Source organism: Natrix helvetica (assembly GCF_964273705.1).
Source record: "Natrix helvetica genome assembly, chromosome: 6".
NCBI lineage: Eukaryota > Metazoa > Chordata > Lepidosauria > Squamata > Natricidae > Natrix > Natrix helvetica.
This window is the reverse complement of record NC_138553.1, coordinates 34926855-34940057: the sequence shown is the minus strand read 5'-3', so window position 1 is coordinate 34940057 and position 13203 is coordinate 34926855. Positions and strand designations below refer to the sequence as shown.

The window sequence follows — 13203 nt, the reverse complement described above, 5'->3', positions numbered from 1 at the left end:
TGAATCCTAAATTACTTTCGATGGGCAACCATATAGTATTTTGCATTTGCTGACAAACCTTGCTATCTTTATATCACAAAAATCCTATTATTTGTTTAACGGGTCATATTCCAATTCAATACTGTACAGTAATTATTGAATCACTCAAATACTGATTTATTGAGAATAAAAGTGGATATGCATGTCCCAGGAAAATGTTACCGGATCCAATCTGGGTCAGTCACTGGAACCAGAGGTTTTGTCTTCCGAGCTTTTGGACTTGTGCTGGAGCTCATCTTCAGGAAACTTCTTTCTCTAGATCAAGCTACAGAGAAGTTTCCTGAACACTCTGGAGGGCTAAAACCGGCCCTACGAGCAACCCGGAAGTCCGTTCTTGAATTTCTGATTTGCTCGTAGGGCCGGTTTTTCACACTCCGGAGGCTTCAGGGAAATCTCCAGAGGGTGAAAAATGGCCTCAAACAAAGGCTGAAGTCAGCTGGCCAGCGGACGCATGTGCGCTGGCCAGCTGACAGGGCAACACCTCTTGTGCCCTGACAAATGGCTTCGTGTGCCACCTGTGGCACGCGTGCCATAGGTTCACCATCACAGATATAGGCTAATATAGTCTAAAAATTCTAAATAACGAAACAGTTAACCATCCCAGGAGAATTTATTACAATAATTTGAACGAAACACACAAAATAACTATTGGGAAGCAAAATTTAACATCAGTGCTTCTTGTCACAGTAAAGAAGCCAGGAAATTTAGAGATACGGCAAGCACACATACCCAGAAAATGTTTCTCCCCTTATTCCTGTCTGCGGCATAAGGAAGCATCTCAGGGTTTTACAAAATAAATATATATTTATGGAAACTAGTCAATGAGGGAACAGTATCAAGTGATGTGTAGTGCACAGATTGGAATTGGTACATAAATGCGGAGAAGAATTGTACACATGTTGAATTTAATGTCCTGAACTATTGGTGATGTGTCTTTAAATTAATTTTAAGCCAAAAAGAAAACATTTTATTGGTGCAGTTTTTACAGGAAAAAAACCACATTTTCTTTACAACTCCACTAGTGTCTAAATAATGAAAGGGTTTTTGTTTTTTTTAAGTAAAACAGATAGATAGTTAGACAATAGTTAGAACTTGGGTTAGTAATCCTTATCTCTTCTCTTTTGCAGTAAAGAAATCTGCCAAGCTACAGAGATTATTATGTGCCCTATATGTGATAAATATTGTCCCTTCATGAGGTTGTCAGATAGCTGCATGTATGCCAAGGTACAAATAAATGCTACTTTTCTTTTTCTACCAATAGTTTTATCTATGTGTGTGAGTGTGTGTGTATTCTAAATAAAGACATTGCATTTAAAAATGCTAGATATTTAAGTCTGTAGAGTCGAATGCAACAACTTCAAAGAGCTTGCTTCTTAAGTTATTAAAATATTAAGCATACTTAGTTTTTTTTAAAGGATTTGCTGATAGATAAATGTAATGAGTGAGGAATAAGGACAGAACAGCAAGTTTTTAATGTCTGTAGGTCACTAAAGGTTACACAAAAGTATGAGGAGGAGTGATCTGGGAGTAGGGGATTTAGTCATCACACCCCTGTCATGGTCAGATCAGATCACTCACTTCTCCGACTCGACTTTCCAGCCGCTACTCCCCACCACGGGGAGGCGGAACTGGAATGTCCAAGATGGTTCCGCCCCAAGCGCCTGATGGAACCTGATAGGTTCCAGACGGAGCTTGGGCCATTTCCTGTAGCCCTGACCCGCACCCGGATGGAGGACCTAGTGGCGGCATGGAATAGTGCGGCCGCTGGGGCCTTGGACCGGGTCGCGCCTTTGCGGCCTCTCCTGCGGCAGCGAACCACCCAGGCTCCTTGGTTTACCGAGGAGCTGAGGGTGATGAAGCGCCACAAGAGACGCCTAGAGAGCAGGTGGAGATCGTCTCGCTCTGAATCTGACCGAACACAGGTGAGAGCCCATTTACGGACTTACCTTGTGGCATTAAGAGTGGCCAAGCGTCAGTATTGTGCCACTCTTATTGCGTCCGCAGATAACCGCCCTGCCGCCCTGTTCGGGGTAACCCGCTCCCTCCTTCAACAGAGGCCACGGGAAGCCCCTCTGCAGGGTAGAGCAGAGGAATTTGGGGACTATCTGCAGGACAAAATCGCTCAGATTCGAAGCGAGTTGGTCCCCACTTGTGGTCTGGGGGGGACGTCGGAGGCAGGTCTTGAGGTTCCATTCTGGGAGGAGTTTGACTCTGTTACTTCCGACGATATGGACAGGTTGCGTAGGCGACTCTGTGCTACCACATCTTTACTGGACCCGTGTCCCTCCTGGCTTGTACTGGCATCCTGGGAGGTCACACGAGGCTGGCTCCAGGAGTTAGTCAACGCTTCTTTGAGTGAGGGGTTCCTACCGGCCGCCTTGAAAGAGGCGGTGGTGAGGCCTCTCCTCAAGAAGCCTTCCCTGGACCCAGCTCTGTTAGTCAACTACCGCCCCATCTCCAACATTTGCTTTCTGGCGCAGGTCGTAGAGAGTGTGGTGGCACAACAGTTTCCACGCCACTTGGAGGAAACTGATTATCTGGACCCACGCCAGTCCAGTTTCCGGCCCGGCCACAGCACGGAGACAGCACTGGTCGCGTTGGTGGATGATCTCTGGAGGGCCAGAGATGGGGGTTGTTCCTCCATCCTGGTCCTATTAGAACTCTCGGCGGCTTTTGATACCATCGACCATGGTATCCTATTGCGTCGACTGGAGGGGTTGGGGGTGAGGGGCACCGTTCTGCGATGGTTCTCCTCCTACCTCTCTGGTCGAGCGCAATTTGTATTGGCAGGGGGCAGAGGTCGACCTCGAGGCCGCTCACTTGTGGGGTGCCACAAGGGTCGGTCCTCTCGCCTCTCCTGTTCAATGCATATATGAAGCCGCTGGGCGAGATCATATGTGGGTATGGGGTAGATTACCATCTGTACGCGGATGACACCCAGTTGTACATCTCTACCCCCAAACCACCCCAACGATGCCGTCGAAGTGATGTCCCGGTGTCTGGAAGCCGTACGGATCTGGATGGGAAGTAACAGACTCAAGCTCAACCCGTCCAAGACTGAGTGGATGTGGCTACCGGCGCCCCGGTTCAACCAGCTGAAGTCCAATAAATAAAATAAATAAACAATAAATAAATTACTGTTTTATATTGCCTTTATTATTGAAAGTCATGAGCCTCTTGATGGGGACAGGGAGTCTGTTTATGATATTTCATAAACCGTTAAAACCTTTCAGTGAGGTTTTGAAGGCCATTGTTGAACAGAGACTAGGAGTTGTGCTGCGCTTAAGAAATAATTTGGAAAATATATTACACAGTTTGTGAGCGTTTAAATGCAACACTTTGCATTTGCCTCACGATCCTGGGAAAGATACAGCTGCTGTAAAGAGTTTAAAGAGTTTCAGACAGATGCTACATTTGAGCCCTTGTGCTGGGAAGCCCATTTTTTACCTACATTGTCCAACAAAATACAGGTGAAACTCAAAAAATTAGAATATCGTGCAAAAGTTCATTTATTTCAGAAATGCAACTTAAAAGGTGAAACTAATATATGAGATAGACTCATAACATGCAAAGCAAGATAGTTCAAGCTGTGATTTGTCATAATTGTGATGATTATGGCTTATAGCTCATGAAAACCCCAAATCCACAATCTCAGAAAATTAGAATATTGTGAAAAGGTGCAATATTCTAGGCTCAAAGTGTCCCACTCTAATCAGCTAATTAAGCCATAACACCTGAAAAGAGTTCCTGAGCCTTGGTCTCTCAGTCTGGTTCAATAGGAATCACAATCGTGGGAAAGACTGCTGACCTGACAGTTGTGCAGAAAACCATCATTGACACCCTCCATAAGGAGGGAAAGCCTCAAAAGAAGGTGGATGTTCCCAAAGTGCTGTATCAAAGTACATTAATAGAAAGTTATGTGGAAGGGAAAAGTGTGGAAGAAAAAGGTGCACAAGCAGCAGGGATGACTGCAGCCTGGAGAGGATTGTCAGGAAAAGGCCATTCAAAAGTGTTGGGGACTTTCACAAGGAGTGGACTGAGGCTGGAGTCAGTGCATCAAGAGCCACCACACACAGACGGATCCTGTCCATTTGCTTCAAATGTTGTATTCCTCTTGTCAAGCCGTTCCTGAACAACAAACAATGTCAGAAGCGCACACTGGAAGATGCTTGAAGTCCAGTGTGAAGTTCCCACAGTCTGTGTTGATTTGGTGAGCCATGTCATCTTCTTGTGTTGGTCCACCGTGTTTCATTAAGTCCAGGGTCAACACAGCCGTCTACCAGGAGATTTTGGAGCACTTCATGCTTCCTTCCACAGACGAGCTTTATGGGGATGCTGACTTCATTTTCCAGCAGGACGTGGCACCTGCCCACACTGCCAAAAGCACCAAAACTTGGTTTAATGACCATGGGATTACTGTGCTTGATTGGCCAGCAAACTCGGCTGACCTGAACCCCATAGAGAATCTATGGGGCATTGCCAAGAGAAAGATGAGAGACATGAGACCGAACAATGCAGAAGAGCTGAAGGCCGCTATTGAAGCATCCTGGTCTTCCATAACACCTCAGCATTGCCACAGGCTGATAGCTTACATGCCACGCCGCATTGAGGCAGTAATTGCTGCAAAAGGGGCCCAAACCAAGTACTGAGTACATATGCATGCTTATACTTTTCAGAGGTCCGATATTGTTCTATGTACAATCCTTATTTTATTGATTGCATGTAATATTCTAATTTTCTGAGATTGTGGATTTGGGGTTTTCATGAGCTGTAAGCCATAATCATCACAATTATGACAAATCACGGCTTGAACTATCTTGCTTTGCATGTAACGAGTCTAGCTCATATATTAGTTTCACCTTTTAAGTTGTATTACTGAAATAAATGAACTTTTGCACGATATTCTAATTTTTTGAGTTTCACCTGTAGTCCTTGATTTAATCTCATTAGCAAAGATCCTCTTCTGTTCCCATGAGAACCTCACAAGTAGAATCTAGTGAAAACATTTTAGAACTATGAAAAATTACCTAACAATTCCTTCCAATAAAATAAATAACGTTTAGTTTTAAACTTCAGCAAGGTATTTATTTACCATTCTTTGTAGAAGTTCACTTACCAGTACATAGAAAATGTAGGCGATGACCAGGCTGAGCCCAAGGAAGGGGTAGAAATAAAAATTGATTTAGACTATGTCTAGTTTAGAAATCACAAACCAATGTAAATTAAGAAAAATTAAATGAATTTAAGTTAAAATTATTTTTCTCCAGGTATCACATCTTTTTGACAATGGAGCAACTGTTTTTTTTGCTGTTTTCATGGCAGTATGGGGTAAGTGATGATAAGGGAATAATGCCAATGTAATTGTGTTTAAAATAACTACATGGAGGATGTGCAGCAGACTTAGTTCAATGATATGAAATTCTTGAGATACTTCTACTCCTCTGTTCTGTCCTTTAAAAGTGAACGCTTCTATTTTTATCTGCCCTCATCTTTGCAAACTAAATAGGAACAGTATACGAGAACAAGAAATTTATCTCATTTTTTAAAAGAAATTAAAACAAAAGTGTTTCCCTCAGGGAGTCTTCTTGATACTTAATTCTAAAATCTTATTTCAAATTTTTGTTATTTCTGTTGTTAATTGATTAACCACCTCCGCTGTGATAGTCCCCCATTGGAGCTCCAAGCCAACTGGCAGAGCCAGGTCTTTAGGCTCTTCGGAGGATCAGGGCTGACCACACAGATCTATGAAGAACTGTTCTACTCACTGGTATTAATTTCACTACCATCATTAGCTTTTCATGGAGCTGTCTTCAGTTCACCATTTGTTCCCTTGAAGTCCATATAGCACAACAAGATAACTGTAGGTTTCTTCTGTTAATAATGGACATAGTTGAATTATCCCAGATAATTAAACTAGAAATCGGAACGAAATGATACTGATTGTATCCTAAAGCAGATTAGCAACAATGAACACAATGCATTATCAACTGTCATTATCCACCTAAATTCTGCTGACTGCCAACAGTTTGATTCTCACCAGCTCAAGGTTGATTCAGCCTTCTAGGTATCCCTCTTTCTGTGATTTTTCCATTATGCACTACACCAGAGACTTGCCATTTTCATAATATAGTAACCACATTTATCAGAGGAATTGTTTATACATACACACATACACACACACACACACACTCACTCACTCTCTCTCTCTCACAGACACACATTTTCTGGTTGCAGGGGGGAAATACAGAGCTATCTTGCAAATTTTCATTCAATAATATGACCAGATATATTTTTCCTTCTATTTTTCTGCCGTAGCCACTGTTTTTTTGGAATTTTGGAAAAGAAGACGAGCAGTTATTGCTTATGACTGGGACTTAATTGATTGGGAGGAAGAGGAGGTTTGTATGGATAATATGTCACAATTTAAACTAATATTAATGTACTATTAACAGACTCGGTTATAATATAAACAGAAGATTTCCTGCCACATAGAGCTTAATTTGTTTCATGGTATATCTGTTTTAGCTATTGTAGTCTATGTCATTTTAGCTGAGTCACTGTCTTGCAGAAGATGCAAATCAGTCAATAGTCTGACAAATGTGAAACAATGAACAGAAAATGATGGGCGACTGTAAAAAAAAAAAAAGGCCAAGCAATGTTAAGGAATCTTATATCCATTTCTTGCAGAGAAGGAACTCATATAACGGATTAGTCATCAACTATTCTAGAGTTCTAATTTGGAGGAAACTGGCAGCAAATCATACATTTTTCCCAAGAAAATAAAGACCTAATTTACACAATGTGTCAGTTGTTTGATTTTTAGATAAATGAAGGGATTTGTAAAATTAAATTATGTGTTCATTTGGAATTCTTTTGGTATAATAAGCATGTATAAAAAAAATACTGAACTCTTCAATCCCCACATAAGAACCAGGTCAGCACTCTGCTTGTAGCAGTAATCTCCAATATGTTAATTTGCCCAGAGGCAAACACCAAACATCAGTGTTATCTTAGGCCATCTAAGGTCACTGTTATTACAGAGTCAAGCAAAGCATCACTTCAGAATCAGCTCCCATAATAAGCACAGCTTTTGAGTAAAATAGACCTCAGATGCCATTGAAAGAAGTGAGTGCAATTAATGAACTAATGGCAAAAAGCAGCAGTAGGGCCATGATGTTTATCTTATGAGATCAAGCAGGCCAGACAGCTGAGGATAGCTCATAAAGGGTCCTTTTTTGATTTTTTGATTCTCTGATGCTGCCCCAACCTCATTAATTATTTGGCATTGCTGCAAGACACTTAGTTAAAATATCATAATTAACCTTCTATTGCTATGTTTTTATTGTGAAGGGCAACAAGATGGAAGAAACAGTAATTTTCCTGAACTTTGAAGAATTTTCCTGTACTGTATTGTCAAAAACTAAATAATCCTTTAGCTTTGTAAAGATATATCTCTCTCTCTGAAGGATTACAATAGTATTTTATTAGTTTCTTAGCAATTCTTTTAAATATTTTTAACATCTTGGCCTACTGGCTTGGCTGAATGTAATGTATTAATAAAAGCTTCATAAAATTATTAAAAGCTTAAGTTCTCTACACAATTATATCTAATTCTTTTTAAATTTTTTGTATTCTTTAGGAAGAAATACGCCCCCAGTTTGAAGCCAAATACTCCAAGAAAGAGAGAATGAATCCTATATCTGGAAAACCAGAGCCTTATCAAGCATTTGCAGATAAATGCAGCAGAATGATAGTTTCTGCATCTGGAATATTTTTTATGGTTTGAAAATTTTAATTCATTGTTTTTCCTGAAAACTAGATTTTTAAAATAGCAACAAAATATCAACAAAATCATATATATAGCAAAAGCCTTCTTGACTTTTTTAGTTTTGTTTTCCTGCTTTAAAATCATTTGTGTCACAGAATTTTCTTATATTCTGAAAATATAAAGGAATTTAGTATTCAGTAATATAATTCCTAAAACGTTTACTTGCTATCATATTTAATAAAAATGAAATCCAGTGAAATAAAAATTACATTGAACAATGAAAATAAAACATAACTAGCATGTTTTTTTTTAAAGGGAAATTTAGCAAAGGAAAGTGCTCTTATCTAATATTAATTCAGATTAATTCAAGTTATTGTGCAATATGTTTCCCTCCGTGCATTCACTCTATAGATTTATATCTTTTTTTAAACAAATAAAGACTAATCCTCAATTCAAGCTAATATTGAATGTAAAATTTAGATCTACTTTTTCTTAGAGTAGAATTACTGTATATATTCTGTAAACTGACTATCAGCTTAACTCTATAAACATCAATGAGTGTTGGCTGGGATGAGGGGCAAGATGGGATAGGTTGAAATAAATGAAAACACATGGATAATGATGTAATGATTATGGTTTTGTGTCAGGGTATCTGATACAAATAATAACAGCATTCAAGGCATGACATTATGACATGCATATCATTTGCTGTTGCTGGAAGTAAAATCTGGTCCGGTTCCAAGCGGGGAGAAAGATGCTGAAAATAAAATGGAGGCAGGCTGCAGGAAAGTAAGTCTGTTTATTTGGTAGCTAGAAACTAGTGACAGCAACATGTTTCTGAGGTGGCTAATAAAATGGGGTTAGGTGGGTTTTTATACATTCTGTGGGGTTTTGTGATTGAGATGCCTGTTCTTGTGCAATGTACTTTGGCCTTGAGCTTGAGTGTGCTATTCTAATTATTCTAATTATTGTTGCCTGCCCCCCATTGTGGCTGGGAGGTTATGCCCTGTCCTTGGAGCTAGGTAGGGAGTGTAGATTTTAGGAGTCTTTGTTTTCCTGCTTTTAATCCCATCATCTTCAACCTTCTGTGGGAGCTGTAGCTGAAGGCATTTTGTTTATGAATGGAGCTAGCTGGCTTTCTGTAAATGGATAATGAATGGAATGCTCCAGTTTTCTCAGTAGATACAAAAGTATCTCATTCATAAAACCTAAATATTGGAGGGACTGCCTGGAGTGTTTTCCTAGTAATGGAGAGAAGTGTATGATTTGTTTGTAGGAAAGCCTCCTTTCTGTGGGGCGGGTGAGGGGGTTGTGCTGACTTCCTACAGTGTCATCATAGCTTCCTGCAGATCCCACTGCTTGCATAAGGTGATTGTAGTGGTTGTGATATAGAGGTCTCTTCGCTCTTGAATGTGCTTATGTGAAGTGGAAGAAAACTTATGCCTACAGTAACTTTAGATTTCAAAACAATAAACTATTATTTTATAGGTTTTTTTTTATTTTGACTGTTATTTATATCAGTTTAACTTTAACTATGTAATAAAAATAATTGATAGCCTGAAACTGATCCTTTAGCATTTGATTCAAGATTAATGAAATGTTTAATTAATTTAAAACTTATTATTTGTTGAAATGTATTCTTCAAATATTGAAGATATCTGTTTCAAACAGATGAACTTCATTTTATAGAGGTCATTTAATATTAAAATAAATGGAGCCAGCATTTATTTTACACTACAGGGAATTGAATGTTACTATGTTGTTACTGTTGTATAAGAACTAAGCGCTTTTCAAAAGTCGAGGGATTATCAAAGCAGTTATTAACCTGTTTTCTTTTGACTTTTTCTTGCTGCTTCTTATCTATTTACAAGTGAAGCTCAGTACATTATTATCTCCTTGCTTTTGTTGATTATCTCCTTTATTTTCAATAGCTTCGATCAAATAAGTGCTTCAATATCTATAGGTCCCAAAGCATTCCATAATTATTCTATACTGAGACTACTCCAAGATTTGTATATCCATATTTATTGTAATTCCTTCTCTCAATTCTCATCTAAGACTTGGTTTTTGGTTTTTTTTACTATTGCAGATCAGTGTTAATTGACTTTTCTGAGAGAAAAGGTTCATCATAATAGGTTCTGTTCTTGTAATAAAATCTCACCTCAGTAGAGCAATTAAGCAGATTTCTTTATTTCTTTTAATCAAAGCAGCAATTAACAAACTATTAGTTTAATTGCTTCTCTGAATCTCAGCCTGACTGAATCCTTCAGAAAAAAATAGAGAAAATTGCCAGCCCTTGGATGTGAGGCAAGGTTAAGTAATTGCACTGAGAAATGAAAACTCACAGAACACGAAATCCTACAAGCATGAAATTTTATCTTCAGAAAATTAAATTGCATAATTGACCCTGTTAACCTGACACTTGGGTCCTTGAACATTATTTCTTGCCATGACACTAATAATAGGAAGAGATCACATTGAAATGCAGAAGGAAATCAGGGACCCACACATGTCCCATTTAAGAAAAGCAGAGTACATTTATAGATTACTTACTGGACTTATTATTCAGTTGTTGAGAGCTACTGCTCTGGTTCTAAGCTATACTGTATGTTCTTTCTATCACTTCTTTCTCTAGATCTGTGTAGTGATCGCCGCTGTTTTTGGCATTGTTATTTATCGTGTTGTGACTGTTAGCACTTTTGCTGCCTTCAAATGGGCTTTAATCAAGAATAACTCTCAGGTTGCAACAACTGGGACTGCAGTATGCATCAACTTTTGCATCATCATGCTGCTGAATGTTGTAAGGAAACTTTTTCACACCTTGATTAATTTCAATCTGTATTTAGGTTGTTTCTTAGTTGTACTCAGATTTCTGTAATAAGAAATAGCCTCATCAGAACTATTGCACAACTTGTAGTATATGGTGGTTTAGCCAAAGTTTGTTTATATTTTAAAAGATTATTTATGTAGTTATTTTAGATGAATCATAAAATGTTTTATAAATGCACACACACATACAGGATCACACTGATTATACCAATATTGCTTTTCATGCATATTTCTGGCATAACAGAGATCCACTGTGAACATTTAAAAATAAACAATAGCAAAAATCAGTTGTGGATTGAATAGCTCAAATGTGTAAACATTTGAGAAATCCAAGAGGAATATCTCAACAAAAATGACATATGTATGATCCAAATCTTGGGAAGCTCCTGGGGTAGAGCAGAGTATTACATGGATGGATAGATGGATAGATATAGATGCAGCATTCGGCAAAATCTTACTGACTTTCTTTTTAAAATGCCTACAGAGCTAGTTAGAGCATTTTGAATCCCACTATTTTGCCTATTCAATATGGGTTTGTATTTGTACAAATCTATGTTTCAAATCAACCGAGACAGTGCTTTGAGAACGATATATTTGAGACTTGATAGTTTTGTATTTATTATAAATGCAAATAAGATAGGTAGGTAGGTAGGTAGGTGATGGATGGATGGAATAAAACTTCAACATTTTTACAATGCAAACAAACTTTTTTTGGCTGCTTATTTTATTTAAAAAATTGAGACATTAAATATTCGACTAAAATAGAGTAATGATTAACAATTGTTTAAAATATAAAATCAGAGCCCACCATTCCATTTAACTTGGTTTGGAAATAATTTGGAAAAATAGTGTTCTTCACTTTGATTTTTTAAGCACAATTTACAATAAAATAGATAAAGTATCTTAATAAAAAGCAGTCCCATTGTTGAAAAGTCAGTCTCTTTTTTAAGTATGTAAAAAATTAGATACTAGCAGTGCAAATCCTATGTGAATCTAATAAATACATTATTGATTATATGCCATCAAATTGGTGTCAACTCCTAGTGACTGCATAGACTTTCTTTATACAATAAATATTAGATAAATGCTAAATTACTTGGAGAAACAAATATGAAAAATGGGCCCTTTTATAATCTGTCTGGTAACCAGAAGAAATTGAAAAATTTAATGCATTTACGTATTTTTGGATGAAAACAGTTTCTTCTCACACCAAGGCCATACAAATATTAGAACAGGAATAAATTGCCCTTCTTTTCTATTCCGACTTTTCCTCCAATGATCAGAGTTTTAACTTTAAAAGAAAGTGCTTATTATTTGTATTTATAATAAATATAAAATATAAATAATTCATCTCAAATACACTTTCTCAAAGCGCTGTCTTAGTTGATTCAAAATATAGATTTTTACAAATGCAAACCAATATTGAATATCCAAACTCAGTGGATATTCAAAATTCTCTAACTCCGTAGGCATTTTTAAAAGAAAGGTCAGTAAGATTTTGCCTCTAAAGCTATCATTATAACTGCGGGAATAGAGAAATAAGGAGTGAAGGTAGTAAGCACATAATGTTAATCAAATGTGATTTATATATTACATTAAAATTATATGCCGTTTTTCATTTTTTGCAGTTGCATGAAAAGGTTGCTCTTTTTCTGACAAATTTAGGTAAGTAATGAAAATTAAGTAATATGTTTCATGGTTATCATGCACCTTCATTTCCTGCATAAATGGAGCTAACAGTATGCTTATTATTTGTTTCTCTGTGTCACTATATGTATGTATGTGTATTTGTATGTGTTCCTGTTTCTACAAATATACTTACTTTTCTATATGCCAGTTTTCCCATTCACACGGTCATCCATCCTACACTGCTAGGATGTAAAGAAATAAGACCTGGAACAATTCTTGTATAATAGACAATACTAAGCAAAAGAGGTAACCAGTTGAACCCTTACATGGTACAGTTGCATATGTTACTTATCTTAAACAGCATAAAATGGACTGTCAGAGCTAGTTCTAAACTTGCACAATCTATTTAAGAGCCATCAGTTTGAGACAGACTTTGTATAAAAGCTGGAGTTGTTTTTGCTATGTCAAAAAGAGGTCTTTGATTCCAGATTGAACTTTCCCCTTCACTGCATTAAACAATACACATGCTGCTTTATTTCTCAGAATTTGTTTACAACCACGTGTTTATGTGGCATGCCTTGCTCAATTAAGTGCTTAAATTTTTCAACTAGCATCTTTAAGATGTTTTAATGGCAGGAGGGTACTTCAACAAGTGCTTCCCTCGAGGGATCACTGAAATATAAAGATGAAGAAATCATCATTGTTAAGCAGATTCTGAAAGAGATAAGAGAAAGAAGGAGGAAGTATTCCTCCTTATCAAAGAAATTATATAATAAAGGAGTTTGGTTTAGATGGTTATTGCCAGAGGGAATGTTGATCTTTTGGGAGGGAATTAGGATTAGAATTAATACAGTGGAGGAGGCTGAAGCCTTCATTAAAAAACATTTCTCCCTCCTAGAGGACGAACACAGGGAAGGTAGTGAAAAGGGTAGCAAGGT

The 13203-nt window shown here is 37.7% G+C and overlaps 1 protein-coding gene across 1 annotated transcript in view; it reads left to right on the top strand.

The window, feature by feature from the left end:
* Positions 1-13203, top strand: part of ANO4 (anoctamin 4) — a gene marked incomplete at its 5' end in the record, with an annotated part of 98332 nt that overhangs the window by 64387 nt on the left and 20742 nt on the right. Inside the window, 6 exons of the mRNA XM_081958708.1 lie at positions 1167-1263; positions 5307-5367; positions 6355-6437; positions 7679-7819; positions 10443-10607; positions 12265-12301. Coding sequence (XP_081814834.1) covers positions 1167-1263; positions 5307-5367; positions 6355-6437; positions 7679-7819; positions 10443-10607; positions 12265-12301 — 584 coding nt within the window. The remainder of the gene's footprint in view (positions 1-1166; positions 1264-5306; positions 5368-6354; positions 6438-7678; positions 7820-10442; positions 10608-12264; positions 12302-13203) is intronic.